Here is a 23058-nt window from a genome sequence, read left to right on the forward strand (position 1 = left end):
AATATTTTGTACAGTAAAAAGCAAGAGTGTCCTTATAAAAAAAAAATCTACATCAATTGAAGAAAAATATCTTTCAAAGCAAAAATACATGACCCAGATTTTAATTCTGTATAACATAGAGAAGATTTCTTAGAAATTATTAGATCTGATAGATAACTGAAGCAAAACATCATTATGAATTTGTTTTCAGTATTGTTGTTCCACTAGTTAAACTGTGAATCAGAAAAAAAGAACTGAATGTCAGATGATTTCCCACTAAGTGCAGTGTGGAGTACAAGCAGGTTGAAGTTTTCCTTCTGAGGAGGTAGAAAGCACATACCCTATTCACACTTTACACCCACTTAATGTCCAGTCACAGGAAAGAAGAAAAAATCGGTCCTTTTTAGTAACAAAGAGACCTTTCTATGTCTCTGCAAGAAAACAAAACTTTTGGCAGATTTGGTCATACTCTCTTTTTTTTAATCTCCATTTTGACATTTGGCCTCTCTTTGAGGCAACTTGAAGATGAGTATGAGATCATTTTAATTAATTTTTTTTAAGAGCAAGTTTCTTGTCTGGGTCTGAGCTCTGAATTAATTCTTTTCATTCTTGCTGAGACAACCGTCTGTTTTCACTGGCAGCCTGGTGAGACAGTGAAGCAATCTCCCAGGACTAGCCCCATCAGCCAGCACTGTTCTGACCTTGATAGTCCCATGCACTCAACACAGCAGGAATCTGCTTCTAAGCTGGGCATTGCCCTCAGCCTTGGGATCTCTCTGCTGACTTGCAGCAGTTGACATAAGGGTTAAAGAAGAAAAACCTGCCAGCCTGAAAGTACCAGCTAGAGAATCCATCTTTGATGTTATTTGTATGTCAACAAGGAGGAATGAGATTTCTCTTGTATCTTATAATGGGCTTTATGTTAGAGGAAGATTTTATTCTATAGCAAGGACCTGCCTTTCCTTTGACACTCTCAGCATGTAGTGTTACTGGTAGAGCAGTAGAAGTTGGCTGTTACTAGGGCTGTTGTTGAGAGCACAGTGCTCAGAAAGGTGCAAAAAAATCAGTGTAATACTGAGTGTGCAAACCTTTGTTTTACCCTTGCTCTGCTCTGGTATGGCACATGCACTGTGCACACACTAAGCCTGGAGGCTGCAGGAACAATCTATGCAACTGCCTGCTGATGGAGAGCTGGGGACACCCTGGCTTCTCGGCTGGCTCCAGCTGCACGCGGATGCAAAGTAATTTCCTCATCCTCCATCTGCTGTTTAGCAAAGTTCACAAAAACCTGTGTGAGGAAAGCAGAAAACATCACCATGTCTTCAACTGAGATGAGTTAGTGGAATGACTGCTCTGCAGGAAACAGACAGAAAGGGGAATCCACAGACATCAGCTGAACTGAGACACTGTTATCAGCCGAGATCGTGAGTTCCTCCTTTATTTTGATAAACTTCCTTGCAGCTTCCTTCCTTTGGATGTACTTGCTTGCAAGTAAAATCCTACTTTTTCTTAAGGAGGTAATGGCTTCAGCCAGGTTTACAGGGTTTGCACAGCATGAATTTGGTTGTGATAGGAAAGAGGAGACAGAATATTTTAGTAGGAAGCTGAAAGGCAGCCAGAAATGCCTCTCTAGCAATCCCACCGAAAACAGCTTTGCATATGTGGACCCTTTGTTACTCAGCAAAGCAGACAGATGGGGCCAATACCCTTTAGCAAGTGAGTGTTTTCAAAACTCCCAGTAGACTTCGCAGGTTTTGTGTGTCTAATTGCTTCTCACAGTATCTTTGATACAACACAGTCCCAACCTCTTATTTAAAATAAACTGCTATTCTCAGCTCAGTCTCATTCCAAATTGCTGACCTTGCTCAGACTGCTGCTCCTGAAGCAATGGGTTGTGTGAATTCTGTCATATGGGAAATGCTGTCTTACCAGCTTTCACATGGCACCTACTTACACAGGGAATAAGTTACTGATTCATACTGATACACCCTCCTTGATGAGAGGCCTGGGAATCTTGCCTGAGAAAGAGCTGTGAGATAATTCTCTAAACAATTTGGTCCTTCAGTTGTTTGGATGCATCCCCATTATGTTGCCTAATTCTCACCAGACAGGCTTTCTCATGGATGTTTTACTTTTTACTCACCTGATCTAATGTTGTTTGAGACACAGAATATTCTTCAATGTGCAAATTTTCCTTATTGGAGATTATTAATCGGAAAATCTTAGCCAAAGAGGAAGAGCAAATCTGATACTGCAGCATGTTGTAGTGTTTCTCTCTCTGGAAACTCCCTGGGAAGTTGATGCGTATGAATTTCTCAGCAGGAGCAGGATCTGGAGGCAGCCCAGACTTTGGAGCTTTGATTTTCAGAGTGACAATGTAGCCATCTCCAAACCTGGGAAGGGCGTGTGGATTTAGGAATTGGGTGAAGAGGTTGTTTCATCATTCAGGAAAGAAATTAGTTTTCTGCAGCTATGAAAACAATAACAGTATCTGAAAGATATTGCATAAGATCCAGCTTTTTAGGACGCTCGGTATTTGCCTTGCAGAAGTGGTATGTAGCATAATAGAGTTGAAATGAGATCTGGTCAGATTGTCTAATATACAACAGAGCTGCATGCAGAAATAGGTGTGGTTAACCATTGAATTGCTTATATTAAGAATAGTACATGTCACATACACTAAATTTTCCCACTAAAAACCACTATAAAAATATTCTACTTACTTGTATTTTAGCTCCTGGATTGTGCCTAGGCATTTGAAGGTACCTTGTACCATGATGGCTAAACGAGTACAGAGGGCTTCACATTCTTCCATACTTTCAAAACAGAGAAGAGATATGTGAGATAAAAGCCAACAGATGTACTTCAGCTGCTTTCAGATTCTGAATTCAAACTGTTTTTACCTGTGTGAGGTTAGAACCACTGCTCGCCCATCTCTGAGCACACCAACAATAGAATCCCACAGGAGACGCCGGGACTGAGGGTCCATCCCAGTAGTGGGTTCATCCTGTAATGGAAATGTTAAGGCAATCAGAGTCAGATAAAACGGGGAAAATCTATTTGAATCAGGTCACTTTTTGGACCATAGCATGTGATTGTTTCTCTAAAGTAATCTGTGCCTTGTGAAAGCACATAGACCTTGAGAAGCACAGGAGTGAGTAGGTACCGATGGACTTCTCGGCACAAAGCATAAGAAAACAAGACCACGGACTGCAGGGATGAATACAGTGCTGTCTGTGTAGGGCACAGCTACAGGGAGGGAAGTGCCTTTTCTACTGCAGGGATGAATACAGTGCTGTCTGTGTAGGGAAGGGAGTGCCTTTTCGGGGCAACAATGAGCTCTCACCAGATTGTCTTACTTGCATAAACATATAGGACATTGTTCAATCCAAGAAATCAGTGAAGTCATTCTGATTTACACCACCTAAGGATTTGATCCTACATAAGTCAGCTAACCCAGTAAGTAACAAAAAATGTAAACAAAATTAGGACAGAAAGATTTTCATTGAACATCTTGTCTTAAGAAATTATGAGAAAACGTTTTATCTGACTGTTTACTACAGGCAGAATACATGTAAAGGCATATTAAATGGTACAAGGAACCAGAGCTACTAGTATGTATTAAAACACTTCTTCATAAATTTTACAACGTAAAGGTGACTTGTCTAAAAGTCATAGACATACAAATTAAGGTGGTAGAATATAGTCTAAATAAAGAATTTCTGTAGTAATTTCATATTGATTTTCCCTTTAGATGTACAATTATCTAATCATTAATTTTATTTGACAAGAACTATATTTCAGCATTTGTACAGTTTAGTATGAATTTGTATAATTTATTCCAAAGATATTAAAGACTGGAAAAGGGTAGGCATCTTCCTTTGTTCTGCTGGATAAAGCAGTCAAGTGGCTGTGTTGGAAGATTACCTTTTAGATCAGTGGCTACACTCTGACAAGAAAAGGCAGACTGAAACTAAGCAACAGTTTAAATTCAGATTTTTCTGTATTATAGATTTTATCTCAACACATTATTTTTTGAAGGATTTTCTTTTGTAATCTCTTGGGGTCCATATTGAACTACCCAGGGCTGTGTTTCCATGACACTTACTAGCAAGACGAGTGGTGGGCAGCCTATCAGGGCAATGGCAGTGGAGAGCTTGCGCTTGTTGCCACCACTGTAGGTCCCTGCCAGGTGGTCTGCGTACATAGGAAGCCCCAGCTTCTGGATGCCCCATTCAGCAACCTGTGAGAAAAACCATCTGTTTCACACAGCAGCAATTGCAGAACAGACAGGATTGCTGATACATCCCTCTTCTGGTAGAAACATGACAGTCCCCTGGGTTTTAGCACATTCATTTTAGAACTGGGCCAGGGAAGTACAAAGTATTTATGATGATGATGATGAGGAGCATTCTAACTAGATAAGGGAAAGTCATAAAGCACCCTCAGCTGTAGACTTCTATCTGTGCAAGAAATTAAATTATTTTCTTCTGGAATCCTCTTCCTGTTTTCCTGCCTATACATACACAACTTAAAAGGCAAGAGCAAAATAGCAACCAATGCCATTCTGAGCCACAGCAATCGCATCTTTAGCCTTCCACTGTTGGTGCCACAGATTTACAAGTGCCATTAATGCCTGGGGACCTGCATTTCATAGTGAGGTCTTGCTACTTAACTGTCCAAATGACAGGAACCACAACCAGGACTTCAATACACAGAATAATGAGTACACTTTGGAAATTCTGGCCCTTAGCGTGTTAAGAGCGCCATTAATCATCATAAATATCACTCTAATTATCAAAAGAAAGAGTACTTTACCCTCTTGATTTCTTCTGCTGGAACCCCCCGCAAGCGTGCATATAAATACAGGTGTTCTCGTCCTGTGAGCAGGTCATCAATGGCATCAAACTGAGGGCAGTATCCCATGTTTTGATGGACATCAGAAATGTGGGTCAGTATACTGGAGAAACAAAGAAGAGTTGTAGTTCTGTAATACTAGCTCTAAGACAAAGAAGAACACTTTGAATAAAATCCTTATTTTCTGGGGCAACAACTCTTGTAAGAGGAGAATTAATTCTTCCTGATAAAACACGTTACAAAAATATCTGTCTATTCACAAGACCAAGGAGTATATTGTTGTTTTAAGTCAGCTCAGTCCTGGTTAAGAGTGTAAGTCCATTTTCTCTCACCCATTTTCTTGTTAAAGTATAGACAAACTTAATGAGAAGTTCTTTAACAGCCACTCGAGTTTATTATTTTTTGAAAACAGTCTTTATATCTAGAAAAGAAAGAAGCAGTAATTTAAGCTCAGAATATGGTCACTAGCAACAGACAGGCAGGACACAAGGCTAACACTTCAATGGTAGTAGGAAAAGTACAAAATCACAGACGGGTGTGGTTGGAAGGGGGCTCTGGAGGTTATCTTGTCCACTGACCCTGCCTGGGCAGAGTCACCTAGAACAGCCTGAGCAGGACCATGTCCTGGCAACAAAGGAGTAGTTATTATTGTTCAAACCACATCAATGGACAAAGAATCAAATCCCAACTACACCTAACAAGCCAAGGCACACAACCTGGAAGTAAACCAACATAAATGCATACCAGATCACACTGTAATAATTTATGACATTATGCCAGCACTGTGTAAACAAAAATATTAGAAACAGCCAGAGAAAAGTCCCAAAGCTCAGATCAAAGTACCCTGTTGGATGGGTTATCTTATGTTTGGGAACTCTTGCCACTAGATATGATTGCCTTGTCCCACTGTTAGCATTACTACAACTCAAACACAGACTTTACAAGTGTTAAAGCAATCAAATGTAATCGTGTGTTACCTGTGATCTTGGTGCCATAGAACTGCTGGATCATTGAGAGTGTGATCTGAACAGTTCTATGCTGGTAAATGGACTGTCATAGGGTTTTTTTAAAGGTACTTACCTACTGCCAGCCACTACAGCATCTCCAAATGTCACATCAGTGTCTCCAGTCAGCATTTTGAATGTTGTTGTTTTGCCAGCACCATTCACTCCCAAAAGGCCAAAGCACTAAATTGCAAAATTTATCATATTCTTTAATATTTCCAACTTGCAAATCAGTGGGGGTATAAAATCTGAACTGATCCATGGAATGTAATCCAGTGTTATTGAACAACCTACCTCTCCGGGACGGATGCCAACACAGAGTCTGTCCACTGCAGGCTTACGTCGACCTGCATAAATCTATATTGACAGAGGGAGGAAAAAAAAAAGGAAAGTTCCTATTTCAAGACATCTACATAAATGAAAATTATCTGAATTTTTAGTTTAGTTTAATGCTGTTGGGATGAGGCAACTTTAGAACTGAGACAGGAGTAAATATTTTTTTTCATTCTTCTCAAAATATTACCTTGGTCAATTCTTGTAATTGTAAGATATCTGTTTTGTTTCCTCCATTCATAATTCTTTTTCTTTCTTCTGCAACATCCTCATCTTCATTAATGATAGGTTCCATGGCAGTCTCAGCAAACCTAGAAAAATCCAAAATACTGGGTTGCTCTGTGTTCAGTTAGAATAACAGTGTGAAACAATGGCTAATTTGCTGCCAAAAATGTGACTGGTGGAAGCAGTGGGGTTGAAGCTTCACAATTGGCTGGAGTACTCCTGTGTTGGGAGAAGCCCTGACCTTTAAAGTTAACCTCTAGATACTAAAAAGGGAGGAAATGGCTTGCTCAAAAGAACATGCCTTGTCAGTCACTGATATGAGAATAATCTGCCCCTTAGCCACAGCTTTCACTACTTGGCTACTCTTAGTAGCTAGTGATGGTCCTTAGAAGTTTTGAGTAGATCTTTCTGTAAGACAGTATTTTTTATAATTGCACCAATTAGTACTCTTGTTGGCAATCTTGAACAGAAGTGAATGACCCACTCACAGCTGGTAGGTAGCTCTTTTCATTAAGGGAGAGGCACCTGTGTAAAACAGAGAGGGGAAGTTCACATATTGTCCAGGATACAGCTGTTCTGTGCCACAGACTAGAATTGCTGTCTTGGGATGCCAGGCTAGTAGCTCATAGTACTAGCTAGTACCTAGCCTGACTGAGGACACTACAAACTTTCCAGGCAATTTTATATAATCTCACTATTACAGTGTCTTAAACAAAAAAAAAAAAAAAAAAAAAAAAAAAAAAAAAAAAAAAAAAAAAAAAAACCAACCCAAATCTAAAATCTTAATTCAAGAAAACTAATTTCTTTAATAAAATATTCTTAAATCCTAAGAAAATGCAAATTTGTAAATGCTTTCTTGGATCGTGATATCAATAAATTAAGATAAGATTGGATAAGTAAATAGATTTAGAGAAAAATTAAGAACAAGAAGAAGAAAAGAGGGACATAGAGAATAACAAAGATAGTCATCCTTTTAATAAGGAACATTAATAGAACTTTTGACATACCATCTTGTGGAGAACAAACAGCGCTGCATAAAGAGATTCAGAAAGAAGAACAGAACTCCTTGAAGAGCCATGGCAACCAAGTTCTTTCCAACAAAGTCCCACTGAAAGGGATCAGAAACATGCTCCTCACCTTTGGAGAAAGAGCACAAGAAAGGAATGTGAAATACTGCTGAAAAACCCCACTACTCCTCAGAACAAAAAGCATAATCATAATGAGTTACTGTACTTTACTTGCTCATGATCAGGAAATAGTTTTAATTTTCCAGTCTTATAAAAAGTCTTAACAAAATGCCTTCCAAGTTCAGCTGCTGCATGGGAGTAAAAATAATCTCTCTGAATACACACTAATTTGGATATCATTACACGGAACTTGTATGGATTATGTGAAAAGACACACGTTCTCTGAATTAAAACAGATGCGTTCTGTTGTATGACTATTCTTTTAATAAGTTGTCTGATATCAAAGACAACTATATCCCAAGAGAATGCATTTGAAGAACAACAGTCACTTTAAACATTAGCTGAGGTATTCAAATGAAATGAAAAAATAAATCCTCCTATAGTGATTTAGGGTCTTCCAAACAAAGGATAAAAAGACACCAGAGTCTGACACTGAACAAATGGGTTCATTTCCAATGCAGACTACTGGTTGGGCTGCAGAGTTCTGGCAGCACTATCAGAAGCTGTGATTCCTTCAGAGAAGGTGAACTTTGATACTTCTCATCTATCTGATGATGGAAAACGTGAAAAAATCTACTACTTTTCTGAGTTAATCCTTCCAACATCTCATCCAAGGTCAGGACATGTGACACTACCATAACTTGTTTCTTATTGGCTTTACTTACCAAACCTCGCATATACTTCAGTCACAGCTTGGTTCATGGCCAAGTCGATGAGTCCACGGCCCAAACAAAAATGTGGGAGGACAAGCAGTACATTTTTCAATGTTCTATTAAACTTCAGCAAAGACTGTAAGAAACAGAAACAATATAAGCTATTTAAACCAGACCTGATTAAGAAAACATAGCAATATAAGTGAAAAGTTCTTTGTCATGTCAGAGAAACTGTATGTTCTGTTTTCTTAAAAGAGAGAAAGCAGAGTATTTTAAATAATAAATTCAAATAACATCTCTAATATTTGCCTGTGATGGTATTTGGACTGATCTCTCCCAGTCCTCAACTCATGAAGCCTTCATTATATTTCTCTCCCCTGTCCATCTGTGGAGAGGAGTGAGATAGAGGCTTTGGAGGTGCCTGGCATCCAGCAAAATTACAAAATATTACTTACTGGATTATTTTCAAATAATTCCAGGATGAATGTAATGGCACTGCTGTTGATTCCCACAAAGAGATTAATACAAGACAATGCAACATAAGCAGTGCTGGGGATACTGAAGAAAGAAGAAGCAGGGTACATCATGGGAATTACTGCCCATCTGCATGCAAGAAACAGAAAAAAACTATGATAAATTCTCAGTATTCTCATGTCAGTTGGCCTAAAGAAAACACAAAGTTAAGGTTTCTTCCCATCCCAAATATAACAAAATGGTGTAACTAACCACTTACCCACCACAGTATGTTCTCCCTGGTAACTACCTAAGATTTTTTTCTGCTTAGTCATTTTTTGCTATTAAATGCAGGGCATAAGACACTGCTAAAACTGAGGAAACTTAATGCTAGCAAGGTTGCTATCACCCCAGGTATCTTTCACATTTCAGTGAATTGTACACCAAGAAGAAGAAACAAAGAAGCATTGAATGTGGAAAGATACTTTAGTATTGACTGTGAATGTGGTTAATGAACAACCACTAATTCCTACACAATGTTCAAGGAAGAAATCAGCAAACTGAACAAATATATTTTCCTGCACAGGTCACATTTGATGCTTAAAAATGCAAGGCAGGCAGTGACAAAAGAATCTCTTTTGCAGCATGTAGCCAGACAGAGTACGTAAATATCCCATAGAAGAATCTCGTTTTAACCTGTTTTGGATCCACCCAGTTCTATTCTTCAAAGCTGGATTCCACAAAGTACTGAGCTCAGCAACATGAAATAATTTCCATGTGAAATACAGGGCCCACCTGCAGCAATAACCTTGAACACTCACCCATAGAGGAGCAGCAAGGCAACAAGCACAGGGAGATTGGTCGGGGAGGTGTATGCTTTCTTCTTGAATCCAGCAAATATAGCCACAACCATCCCTGCACTCAGTGCATAGTTCACCTGTCACAGCACAGGGGGAAGACCAGTGTGTAAGACCTGAGAAGGGTTGCAAACATATCCAGATCCTACACATCACTGCAAAAGGATTTTACATTAACTCAAATTCTGATATTCCTCAGACTAGTCACACTGAATTTTTTGGATCAACAGGTCCCTGGAAATGTGGGACCTTAGTACTAAATGTTTTTCTAAGACATCTTTCATCAGACTAATCGTCAAAAATATAATATTCTTGTTTCTTAGATTATGATTTGTGAATCCATTATTTCATAGTCTAGCTGTCAGGCTTCCCAAAAGGGTGGCCATGCAAGGGAAGTACAGTTTCTGGTGATGCAAACAAAAGCTGTGTAGGATAGAAGAGCTAGTCACTTGAGCCACATTCCTGAGAAGAGGCTAATGTGAGTATGCTTGGCCACTGCCCTTTCTCTGTTCAGTATTAGCAGCACTACTCTATTGCAATGCATGGAATTCCCCATGCAGAATGGAAGGCAGCATTTCCCAGAACTTCCACTTCATGCCTTTGTATCATGCTATCAAGGGCAACAGCCAAGCAGAATTCCTGTCAAGGAAGCTGCTGTGAACAGCAGGGAACAAGAACTCTGGGACCTGCTTCTTTCCTTCATTTACTAAAATAATGCTTTGCTTTATCTTCTCCTGAGAGAACACCTTCCAAACCCTGAAGAGTTTTGCGGTTTTCAAATATTGATTTTCTTTTAAATTTTCCAATTCCATGTTCATGCCTTTCTTACTGCATAATTCCTTGGCTGCTTTCTTGGTTGCAAAGGCATGGCCAGAAAACCAGCCCTTGTTGTGCCTCAGCCAGCCAAAGCATTTTCTCTTTTATGACAAAGTGACTGGAGGGAAGCTGAGCCCTGTCTAAATAAGTCTGCACCTGTGGTATAAATCTTCTTGGAATAACCCAGTGACCATGATACAGTGACCTAAATGAATATGTCATTTTAGACACCCTAGAGTATTTTGTCAGGCCTATAGATACTGTTCCAGCAGCCTGTGAATCTTCCCCACTTCGGTTTCTTGAATATCTTGAAATATCTTTTGGGTCTTCTAGAGGACAGGAGCGACTAGCACCAGGCAATGAGGCTTCTCCCTGCTGTAGTAAGTTGTACTTTATTATATGTGTTCAATTGTAAGGGCTAGAAATCTTAAGACTATAAAAGAGACAGCTTCATTAGTTGACTGAGTTGTGCACCTGAATTAATTTCTACATCTGTAATTAGTTCAGAGGCCAGATCCTTAGCATGGTCTCTGAGAAACACTGTTTCAGAGAAATGAATGCTTTGCAATGCTTAGAATCAATCACCTTCAGCTGAGTCACTGATTTGCCCTCAGCTCATGCACACCCAGGGTAATCAGAGGCTGTCAGTCAGACCAGCAGTTACTTACTATGTCCCACATGAAGTTAGTTAGCCAATAGGTAACAGGGCTCACACCACTGACAAACTGCAGATGTTTGGCTTTTGTTACACGTTCTTGGATCAGGTACAAAACAAAACTGGCTGGTATAAAGGACATGGCAAAAATCACGCAGATGGCAACAACAGCATCCACTGAAGTGGTCAGTCTACAATAGAGCACAAGAAAGGAGTGTGAGCAAGGGAATGGATGCAAGCAACACTATACTAGCATCTGGGGACTCTGGAGGGTGCTTTAAGATCTAGCAGTAGCAAGGCTGTTTTTTAAGTAGAAGACTTCTCCAGTTTCAAAATGTGCTAGTGTATTTTTCCAAGATGTTTTGAGGACTGTAGTTAACAAATATGGCACCATTCCCTGATCTTTTACTTCTTTATATATCTCAATTTGATAGCCTTTCCTGTGGGGACATTCAAACTAGATATTTAGGCACAATAGCCAAACTGCTTTGTAAGCAGGGAAAAGAAAAACTTAAAAAGGCAAGTAGGAGACAGTGAGATGAAGCACAGATTTTGCCTCTGTGCTATAATGCAAAGTTTTCAGTTTCATTGAATTATTAACTTAATAGGAGAGTGAAAAAAAATTGTCTTTTTAGGGATGTCTTTTTCAAGAAATTATGACTTTCAGATTCAGAAATACACCAACCCTACTACATGCCATTGAAAAATCTACCTGCATGCTGTCCTTGGCACCAAGAGAGTGGCTTGTCAACTACCTGACCTGTAGTCAATTACGGACAAGTTTTCATTCCATTTTTTATTACATGTTTTATTTCAGAAGTAAATGTATTGGATTTGGAGCATGAACAAAAATTTCAGAATCTTCATGCTTGGGAATCAACAGAAACATGCAATAATATATATCCAATGGTCATAGCTCCTATGTGGGATGGGAATGAAATCTCATGTGAATGTAACAAGACATGAATAGATTCTTGTTTAGAATAAAACTTCAGGGAAGGGCCTCCACTTTCTGTCTATTGAACTTTCTCCTCAGACTGTGAGTATGCTGGAAGTTGTAAGTTGCCAGGAGAAAGTGGGGGTAAAAGCCAGAAGCAGAGCACAAGCAGACTTACACAGTGACTTCAGAGAGCTGCTCCTTGGTGAGGTTCAGAGGATGGTTTATAGCAGTGATCCCATGTTCCTCAGGGTCTTGGCCAGTCCTCAGATTAGCTCTGAGGATTGCATTATTGGCTACATTGAGGAAACTAACCATAGCATGCCAGCCTTTATTGTTAAACCACACCTAAAAGAATCAGAAATCACAGATTAATTAGTCAGTTATTGTCTTCACTGAGAAGACTTCGCTGAGAAAATTTGGCTGCCTTTTGTTTACTTTGGTGGGCATTGTCAGCAGGGGTGAATCCAGCACCAGGAATACATAGTTCCTAGGCACAGTCCTGCAGGAGGAGCTCACATACTATGCTTTTAAAAACATTGGACAACTACTGTCAGGGGATTTTGTAAAAGCATATTTTAAGATTTAGTATACTACTCAAAGTATTTAGGACAGCAAGCAGTACTAATAACATAGTTTTAAAAAATCTCACATATGACATATTATGAATAAGAATTACCTACAGTATGGGATATAGTGTTAATACCAAATTATTTCTAAAATCTAGCAATTCAACTCTTCTTGCATCTGGGAATACCACCAGCAATATTCTAATAATTTGAAGTCTGTGTCAAGAAAGACTGTGAGTTAGCAGAATAATTCCAGCAAATACCTTAATATTATCTTCAGTTTCCATGTATTTAAGGAAATTAGGGATTTCTTTAGCAGCAGCCAGTGAAGTTTGTCCCTAAAACAAAATGAAAAAGCTAAATGCTGCAGTAATCATGCTTTAATAAGGGGACAAAAATCAACTAAACAAAATAAAAAATCTTGCTTACTCCTGTCACATTCATCATTCGGCCAAGATCACTTAAAAAATTGACAATTTGATCTCCAGAAACATGAAGGACTGGAAGCCTTCCTCCTATAGAGATTCCTCCATATCTAGTAAAGAGAAAAATATCATCAATAATTCATAGGACATACCCATAACTGTACAGTAATGGAAAAAAAATCCCCACTTAAAAAAACCCAAACACTTAATGCAAGTTTAATTTCTATACATCAAATATTTAATGTATAACAACTTCTACTCTTTTTCTAACAAGTTGTACTAGGTCTTTATAGGGCTCACAAATAATAGAAGCTCTATGTTTCTGAGAGGTTTATGCCAGGATCCTAAAAAAAATATTTAGAAAGAAGATTTGGAGGAAACAAACCAGTGATTTCTACAGAACAAAATCTTTAAATCAAGGTAATTGCCATATAATAGTTTCGACAGCATGGAGGACTAAGGACAGCATAGACCTCAGCTGAAATTTCAGATGCTCTGAGAGGAGCAGGTATTGACCAATGTCAGTACCAGCCAGTGCATAATGATAAATACTACTGCACAAGATGAACTGAAGTCTAATCCCATAGAAAGCAATGCTTGCACATGAAGCAGATATTCTGTGAAGAAAGGCAGCCATCCAGCTGCTATCTTTGAAGGGAAATCCTACCACTGGTAAAAAATGAAATAACTATGTGCTTCAGGCTAACCAGTTTCTTTCAAAGCTTAGTAATTGCAGAGTAGACATCACACACCAGGGTTAGCTGCTGTCTCTACCTAAAGAAGAGAACTAGTGGAATCTGGTTTATAACTTTTGCTCATGTACAGAGCAGGCATGAGAAATTGTGGTTGTTACTTCTGTATTTGATAGGTTGGTGTCTAAGTTTCATCCCACTCAGGTCCTTTTTTTTGAGGGTTTATATTTTTTCTGTGGCACGAAAAGAGCTGTGTCACAGCAGTAGTACAATACATTGTACTATTGTGTTGAACCTTTTCACCACACGGTGCCCATTGGTTTGACTCCTGTAGGTAATAAAGCTCTGATAGCTCCATTGTGAGCCTCTTGCCTTCGTATCCGGCAGGGAGTTCAAACAAATATAACCCCTTGTCTTTTATAAGACCCTTCCTAATCCCCAGCTATTTCCCACTGAAGCCATATCTTTGCTCTACAATTTCTGCCACAATGCCTCTTGTCCATTTGCAGAAAGATTGTGAGGCTTCCTGGTTAAACAGAAATACATTGTTCCTTTATTTACTACCTTAATTTGTGAATTGTTTTCTTACCTCTGCTCATTGACCCAGTATTTACTCTTCAAGCTGAAACAGACAAAGAGAATCCCCTCTAAATGCACAGAACCAAAATCGGTGATATGTTAGGCTTAAATAAAAACTAAAGTTGAATTTCTGTGCTTTGCAGCCCTCCAGTCTGCTGGTTATTACTTTGAGTTGTGGAGTTGGCAGGACTTTTGGTATTTCTTGCAGTGTGTTTTTGGCTATTTGTTTTCTGACATGATTCATCTCCAATTCATACAGAGATAAGCAAGATTCCTAAAGTGACACATACTGGGCTATTCTAATCCATAATTAATTAATTTTAGAAGATGTATCTAAAGCAATTATGACACATGCTAAGGGGAATCAGTCAAAGGCAGTCAGCACATAGCTAATATAAAGGGATTTTTAAGAACTCTGCTGGGAACTGAAAAAGTAGCAAGGCCTGAATCAGAGATAATAGGCCATGGGCACTGCACAGCTAATTACCACACAGGCCAGCTGAGGGGCTATCAGCAGGATGGATGTATCCCTGTAACTCTGTCCTTTGGCTGCTCTTTAGCACTTCTGGGAAGCAAGTGATAATTAACTCAAGCAGATAGTCACATTAGTGTGGCTACAGTTCTTTAGGGAGACAAAGTAATATCTCTGCAAGGCAGCTCACCCGAGCTGTGCAGGGGCACCATTTTTATCACCATTAACACAGCATTCCATCAGCACCAACACTTAGCTCTGCCTATAAAGGAGTACCTGATTATAAAAATAGTTATAATTGAAAATATTTAACTTCCCTAAAATCAGCCTCTTCTAGTCCTCTATCAGAAATATGGACATGGTGCTCAAATCTACATAATACTGTGGCAAATCAGGTGTTATGTCATTATTAAATAAGAATTTCATCACCAGGTACAAAATACCACATGTGAAAAAGAAATAGAGATTCATCCCTACCTTCCTTTTATCAAAGTGGGATACGTTTTCACCAGAAAATCTGAAATATTTCTGTGGGTCATATCTTGAAGAATTTCTGTGCTGCGTTGCACTCTCTGGCAAGAAACAAAAACCTAATCAATCACAATAAGGTTCAGAGTGTCTAAAGCTATTAAGTGTTTTCCAGGAAAAGAGAAAAAGTAGTTTTGGTTCAGAGGACATGCTCAGGTTCATAGTATCACTGACAGAGAGTGGGTCAATCACTCGAGGGTCATTTCTAGCCTAAACATCCTTACTTTATTAAGACTTTAGAAGAAATCAATAAGTTTGTGATGCATGCAACACAAAACAGTTGCATGTCACTCTGAAACAGGTCTTTGTAATGAAGGTCAGAGCTGCTCAAGGCTTTTTCTTCAATCTGAAAGTAGGAAACTTTCAGAGTCGTCAAAAAACCCCAACTAAACAACAACAAAAAAGGTTGTTTCCTATGATTTAGCAACTTTAGGTAAAAATCAATACAAAAAATTCCCCTTCACCAGCACATTAGATAGTTTGAAGGATTTTTTTTTAAAGTATGACAATTATGCCACATGACAGCTTTGTTGAGTATTTTACAAGGATTGCAGTGAAATTCAAGACCTCACACTCCTGAGTTTATCCCAAGGTAGAATATATTTTTAGAGGTTCTTGGGCAGCTTCAGGTGGCAAAGCTTGCAACCTGAAATCATCTGATAATGACCTAGAAAGTAAGTCCAAGGAACTTTCCAGAAGTTCCTGCATTTGTCCAGAGACAGTATGACACAGAAGACACATTAGAGACATCCAGCTGATTCTAGACAAGAAGACAGGTAACATCCCCATAATGCCTTCATTAAATGAGTTATCTATTCTTAAACATAATTCTGTTGACAATTATTTACACACCGTAGCTTTCCTGGAGACTCAAGTGAACTGTTTCTTTCTGACAAGTTATACAAAACTATCATATCCTGCAAAATTATCGGGATAATATAATAATAAATATTTTGTTTAGAGGACTAGAATCCCCACAAACAAATAAAAAAAAAATTTGTACCTTGGAATTGAAGTTTTAGACTAAAGGTCTCTGAAATACATTAGCATGCAATCAGCAAAATTTCAACTTTGTCTGTTGGACAGGGATTACTAAGAAATCAGAAATAACTTGGGATGCTGTAAGGTATATAACTGCTATCAATTTTTTTTCTTCATGAATGGGAATTCTACAGATATTCAAAACAACTTTGTTTTGTGAACAGTGATAGAGAAATCAAAGCAAGTTGAATGAGTGTTTTCAAGGAGCTGTGTCATAGAAAGTGGTATAGTCACCATCCCCAGATGGTTCATGGAACCATACCAACATGCTACAGATATTCAAAACAACTTTGTTTTGTGAACAGTGATAGAGAAATCAAAGCAAGCTGAATGAATGTTTTCAAGGAGCTGTGTCATAGAAAGTGGTATAGTCACCATCCCCAGGGTGTTCAAAAATGTTGAGATGTGGCACACGTGGATAGAGTTCAGTGGTGAAAATGGCAGTGCTGGTTTAACAGCTGGACTCAATCTTAGAGGTGCTTTCTAACATACTGATTCTCTGATTCTATGAAAATTAGAAATATTTTAGTAATTTTGCTGGTGTGTTCAACCTGGCAAACAGGAATATTAAAGATTAACAGTGTGAAAGGTGTGACATTAAATTAGAAAGCTACGACTCTGAGAGTGGTTGCAATTCTGTTTGACTTAGAAAAACATTTATTAAATGCAAACACTGACAGGCTGTAATTTTCCTTTGCTCTTCAAAAGAGGAAGCACATTGATTGGAGAGGAGGGAATGTAGCTGTTTTCCTCCATACAGAATCAGTGGTTATTAAATTACTCATCTTCATGCACATGGATACAAATATTCATTTTGCTAGCTTAAAACATTTCTGATAGAAATGGAACTGAAATACATGTAAAAATAATAATTTGGAGTTCACTGCATATTAATTTTCCCATTTTAATGAGAGGACTGCACTCTACTTTTTAAAAATTGTGACTTTTTTTCTTTCTTTTCTTTCCTCTTTCTCCCTCCTGCCCTTCCCTCTTTTAAAGAAAGGCAACCTTCTAAATAGAATTGTTATTTGGTGCAAAAGAAAAAAATTTTTTTTAAATTCTGGGACAAATTGTTCAAATTTTTGTGATTTTCTTCTATGTGAAAAGTACAATTTTTCTACATAAAAAGTTTGCAATTTGGATGAAAACATAATCAACATTAATTTAAATGGGGAAGCTTTTCCTATATCTCTGAAACTGAATTCCAAATTCCAGCAAGTCTTGCTCTCTTGAAAAATAATGTACTCAACTCCTTCCAAGTGTATTAGCATGGGAAGGTATTTAGACACTGATCCCTTTTCCAGCACTTGCCATGAAACTGTTCTACAAAAATGGCACAAGGACACAACCTGTGGTGGTGGGAGGCCTCCTGCACCTGCAGGGCATTCTGGCAGCATAGTGAGTTTCTTGTGAGTGCTGCACTTGCAGGAAGGTGATGGATTTTCGGGGCTCCACTCTTGGCTCAGCAGGAGGCGGCTTAGGTTAGGATGGACAGCAGGTGTGCTCCAGGCAGTTGGCATGTTATTGCATGGGTAGTTCCTGTGGAGAGGTACAGAGCTTCAACGTGTGCAGAGATAACTGTCCACAAGAACACAATGTCCACAAATCCACAAAATCACAATGCACTAAGCAGATATTCCCTGACATCTCTGACAAGTTTACTGCCTTCAGCTTGCAGATAGGACACTGAAGAAACAAGGGGATTGTGTTTGATCCCTTAGTACTGGAAATCTGCAGTGGACATATCTTTGTGAAGAAACTATAATTTTCCTTTTCCATGCAGTATCTTTTCTTTTTTTAAGGTTTCCTCTTTTTTCTGCTATACCAGGTAAAGGAGGGGAATGGGAGAAGAGAGAACAACCAGGAGGATCAAATTGCTGGATATCATGGCTGGGAAAGAATCAGGAGAAAGGAAACAAATGTCAAAGCTTAGCAAGCCAGTGGCTTGCTAAATGGCTTGCTAAATGGCTCCAAAGCAGGACTCACAGAACAAGCAGGTAGGACAAAAAAATCTGGAGCTCTACTGTTGCCCTCACTTCAGAATGAGAACAGTTTCAAATCATAGACACTGTTCTATTGCCACTTCACAATCCTGGTGATTCTGAAGTTATTGCTTCCAAACACACTAATAGGAGCTGGAGGAACCTGAAGGGACTAAGACATTGAAAGTGCCAGGGAAGCTGTAAAGATCTGGGCCTGAGGTTACTGACATACTAACATAAATTTAAAAGTTGCTTAACTCCCAATATCAAGCTGCATGAACTGGTTTCTAGTCAGTCACATTGAACACTGTGAATCATTCCTAATCCAGTGGCAGTGTTACCTTGCTGTTTGTTTGTTGCTTTTGACCCAATATGAGATATAGCCAACAACACATCTGAAGCATTGGCTCCTGTGAAGAGTCAAGCAAGTTCATTCTTGTTTCACTACTCAAGTTCCCCTAGATGTACCCTGCCAGATTTCATTCAAGAGAAATTAGCTAGCAACTTACGAAAGAGGCTGATTCTTCATACAGCGAATTCCAAATCCTGGTTTATTCAAGAAAGCATGAGTAAGGGAGACCATCTGCTCATTACCAGGACGTTCATTGCTAAGGGAATAAGACAGTACTTACTTTATAAAATATTTTTTCAAACTATTGTACTGTAATACACATAGCAACTAGAGGAGGACAACCATATGGCAGTACCAACTGCCCCCTTCAAATGCTGATAATTCAATTGTTATTTATTTATGTAAAAACCCAGAACATTCTGAGACGGTTGACAGGCTATGGTTCTTTTCTCCTAATACTAAAGCTAACTTCTGACAAAGTACCAACAGCAGCATTCTTCAAAAAAGGCTTGAATCCTCACTGCTATTCTCTCAGTGCTGTCACAGTCAATAAACAGAAGATGAAAAACATATTCTGCATTTTCATTTGCAGAGGCCTGGATCTCCTGTTAGATAGGATATGTAACTTTGTAAGTGTTGAGGTCCTGAAATCAGGTAGGAAGAGGAGAATACCAAAATTACAAAGATATTTGAAAGACTATTTGTTAGATGTACTAACAGTTGTATTCTCCAATTTCCAATAGCACCAATTTCAAGCTATTTTAAATCTGTTAATTCCTGTGAAGTGAATATTTTCTTACATCACACAGAATGATAAGAAAGCAGTGAGACAGGGCCCAACGATGTTAAACTCTAGGGAGAAAAAGGTGTATGTGAGACAAATGTACTTTAAGTGTTCCTCTTACCTGAAGAAAGTAAACTGCTGTCCATAGATCCAAGGGTGTAATGTTAAGGCAGGATATTCTCCAAATGGAGGAATAATGACTGTAAGTACTAGAGACAGCAACACAAAACTAGCAGGGAGAACAACCTGGAGGGAACACAAAAACTTTGGGTTCGGTTATTGTAGAAACACTGCAGAGTGACACTGTACACCCCTCATAATACGTGTAAATAAAAGGCAGGAAGCAGGAGCACTCAGATCCAATCTGGTTTAGCTCCTGAACATCAACAATTTAATCTCCAGCACTTTCGCTTAAAATTCTGGTTGTCATAGGACTGCATTAAGTTAAAAATAAAACACTGGGCTAGTAGTGATAGAATCATGAATTTGGTGCAGTTGGTAGACTCCAGGCAGAAAGAAATAAAATAAGAGGTAAAAGAGTTGGAGTCATAATTGCACTGTTACCCATTTGCAGCACCTCTACTGCTTTCCATAGGGCCATCATTGTGGAAAGACAGTGTTGAGGATGTTGTGGAAAAGAACCTAGAACAGCACAAGTCAGTCAATACCTGTGCTAGGAAGTCCTTGTGGCTGCGGGAGGCGTGGTGGAAGCGTTTGATGAGCAGTGCTTTGATCTGCTGATGTACAAGCTGAAAGCCTTTATACTGTCGGGACCCCTTGCCTTCATTTTGATCTCCTGGTCTGCCTACTGGCATTCGAGCAGTGTCATTCGTTTTCAGGGCCGTTTGTTCAGCTGGTTTGTTCTCAGTAGGAGCTTTGTCAAGAGCAGAACCATTTTCTTGAGTATCTCCTAGGTTAAGATGAGAAGCATTGGAGAAGATGCTTTATCTTCCATACATGAAGTAGCACAGACATTTTAATGAGGTCCAAATTTTACCAACCATATATATCCTATCTCCATATTGCTTTAATTACAACTCTTGCACTGTGGTTATATTTAGTGACATCACATCGGTTAACTTTCCTCTTACTCAGCAGGATGAACAGTTTAATCATCTGTGTAGTTTATGGACTAATAGTCAGCAAAATACTTCTTATACAACTACTAAAACCATTGACATCTGGGTGCTTGACACTCCACTTTTATTTGCATAGTTAAGAACCTCATCCAATCTAAACAGAAGTCTTTCTGCTTAATCTTTATTTTAAAGGTATCATGTCATGCCCTAAAACCAGATATTTGCTGATCAAATTTATTTTGTCAAGAGCACATAAAAGACTGAAAGTTCTGAAACTCCTCTTTATAGAGTGTGCAGAATAAAAACCAGTCCGAAGAACAGTTAATCAAATACAGATCCCTACCTGTTTTTTGCATTTCAGGGTCAGCTTCTGCTGTGACCTTTAGGAAAACCTGCCACAGAGAAATACATTTTCTGGTTAGGAAAAGAATAGCTACAGTAAACTGACCTTCAGAAAACAATATATTATCCTTCAATATAAAAGAAGAAAATCTGGATACCTTTTGAGTACTTCATATTATTATCAATAATCAGAGGTCTCTTATGAAATATCTCAGAAAATAAGTGAACGAACAAAGAAAAAAAAAAAAGGATGCATTTCAGGCTAATGGGTCAGGCTCCACAAGGCTACAATGAATTAAGGGTTGGATCCTTTCTCTAGGCCCTTCTCAAACATTTTCTGAGTGTGCCACAGCATATGGGACTAGATTTTGAAGGACATTTTAGGAATAGGGAATTAAGTGTTTAAGAACAGGAATAGTTTCACTAAACATTCTGGGTGCTTATGGTGAAGTCAGCAGGTATTTTAATCTGTCTGTTACCTCTTCAAGTGGTGTGTCTGAAACTCCAAAACTGCTGAGTCCCAGGTCATCCAGTGTTTCTTCCAGTTCTCTGAAGAGACTGGCATAAGATCGTTGTTTAAAGTTTTTATTGGGCAAAAGATAAATGAGTTCCTGACCAATGCTTTCAATTAATTTTGCTTCTGGGATATGATGGTGGATTACTTCTGCTAGCTCATTCAGATCTCCTGTGAAAAGTGAAAAGAGTGTCCATAAAATGAATATTTAACCATATTAAGCATGATTTCAAAAGCCGCTGCTTGCACTAAAAAGGGTACTGCTCTGTTACATAATTCACAGATACCTCAGTTAATTCTGCACTGGACTGGGCTGTGTTGCTAATTATGCTTTGGAACTATGTAGAAGAAAACTATTTCAGGTTTGTTAATAAAGCACAACCAAATCTTCAGGAATATCTACTTAAATTGTTATCTTATGCAGAAAAGCCAAAATTACTTTTTCTTCTGAGAAAGTCTATATGCTTGCTGTAGAATGCTTCATTTTTCATTAAAAAATTACACAAAACTCAATACCATAGTCATAAAACACACAAACTTCCAGTTCCTTATCTGTATCTGAGACAACATATACACAAAAAAGGGTCAATGGTAAACAAAACCACAAAGAACCCTTATTAAATTCATGTTACAACAGAATACAAATGTTAGACACAAGGACCAAAGAAGTGGACCTTGGCAGCACTGATCTTTAAGACAAGATTCCAGCATAACAGGAGACAACTATGTGCTGGAATGCTGAACCATCCTACTTCTTACCATCCAGTTCCAGTTCTGGAGCTCCTTCTTCACCCCTGTGCACACAGCTGGAGCAGGAGCAGGAGCACTGAGATCCACAGCTACAAAATGACTAGCATGGACAAGCAAGAGATAAAAAGATTAAAGTGCTTCAGAAACACTCAAAACAGGATGTAAAGGCTGTCAATATTTGAACAGCTTGAGTAAATGAAAAATATGTCATATCCAAAGCATCTTGAATGTACTATACTGAAAATTATCTGAAGACTGGATTAAGTAATGCAGAAAACATAAATCCATCTGCACAAATCAGCTTTGAACAGCTTATAAGATACCTGGGGGAATGCAATCAGCAGGTGCCATGAGTGTTCAGATTGTGTTGCTACTAGGACTGGAAGCTCTATGTTAACAGAAAGCACCCAAAACCCTACATTTCAAGCTGTGAGAGGCTGGTTTAGCTATGGATAAATGTAGACTTTTCTGGTGTCTGAGCTGCTTACCAGAGTACTTGATATTTAAAATCAGTGTACTCAAAAGCAAGAATCAGAAAGACCTGTATATGGACAAAGGCAACTTGGGAGCTGGAGTTGTTCAGCCTGGAGAAGGGAAGGCTCCAGGGAGACCTTAGAGACTCTCCAGCACCTAAAGAGGGCTCCAAATGAACTGGATAGGGACTTCTTACAATCATGTAGCAATAGGACAAGGGGGAATGGCTTTAAACTGAAAAGGAGTAGATTTAGGATAGATGTTAGGAGGAAATTCTATACTGTGAGGGCACTGGAACAGGTTGCCCAGAGATGCTGTGGATGCCCCGCCCTGGAAGTGTTCAAGGCCTGGCTGGATGGGGTTTGAGCAACCTGGTCTAGTGAGAAGTCTGCCCACAGCATGGCTGCTGGAACTAGATGATCCCTTCCAACCCAAACCATGCTAATGTGATATTCATAATTATATAATCATATGATTAACTGCAGTTTTGTACATAGTGTCAAGCAGCACTTAAGTGCT

The 23058-nt window shown here is 38.8% G+C and overlaps 1 protein-coding gene across 1 annotated transcript in view; it reads right to left on the minus strand.

Moving 5' to 3' along the window:
• Window positions 1-23: 23 nt before the first annotated feature.
• The window catches only part of ABCA4 (ATP binding cassette subfamily A member 4), a 60735-nt gene continuing 37700 nt past the window's right edge, over window positions 24-23058 (minus strand). The window contains exons 24-49 of the mRNA XM_039727111.1: window positions 22075-22165; window positions 21281-21486; window positions 20803-20851; window positions 20049-20290; window positions 19502-19626; window positions 18754-18852; window positions 17612-17801; window positions 15171-15265; window positions 14232-14264; window positions 12955-13060; window positions 12789-12863; window positions 12135-12304; window positions 11033-11210; window positions 9513-9628; window positions 8694-8841; window positions 8251-8374; window positions 7406-7535; window positions 6364-6484; window positions 6135-6197; window positions 5917-6023; window positions 4798-4939; window positions 4088-4222; window positions 2883-2986; window positions 2703-2795; window positions 2123-2372; window positions 24-1267 (exon numbers count right to left, since the gene is read on the minus strand). Of these exons, the coding sequence (XP_039583045.1) occupies window positions 1145-1267; window positions 2123-2372; window positions 2703-2795; window positions 2883-2986; window positions 4088-4222; window positions 4798-4939; window positions 5917-6023; window positions 6135-6197; window positions 6364-6484; window positions 7406-7535; window positions 8251-8374; window positions 8694-8841; window positions 9513-9628; window positions 11033-11210; window positions 12135-12304; window positions 12789-12863; window positions 12955-13060; window positions 14232-14264; window positions 15171-15265; window positions 17612-17801; window positions 18754-18852; window positions 19502-19626; window positions 20049-20290; window positions 20803-20851; window positions 21281-21486; window positions 22075-22165 (3315 nt within the window). The 3' untranslated portion in view covers window positions 24-1144. The remainder of the gene's footprint in view (window positions 1268-2122; window positions 2373-2702; window positions 2796-2882; window positions 2987-4087; window positions 4223-4797; window positions 4940-5916; window positions 6024-6134; window positions 6198-6363; window positions 6485-7405; window positions 7536-8250; window positions 8375-8693; window positions 8842-9512; window positions 9629-11032; window positions 11211-12134; window positions 12305-12788; window positions 12864-12954; window positions 13061-14231; window positions 14265-15170; window positions 15266-17611; window positions 17802-18753; window positions 18853-19501; window positions 19627-20048; window positions 20291-20802; window positions 20852-21280; window positions 21487-22074; window positions 22166-23058) is intronic.

This window comes from Passer montanus, unplaced genomic scaffold, assembly GCF_014805655.1.
Source record: "Passer montanus isolate IOZ18808 unplaced genomic scaffold, ASM1480565v1 scaffold60, whole genome shotgun sequence".
Classification (NCBI taxonomy): Eukaryota; Metazoa; Chordata; class Aves; order Passeriformes; family Passeridae; genus Passer; species Passer montanus.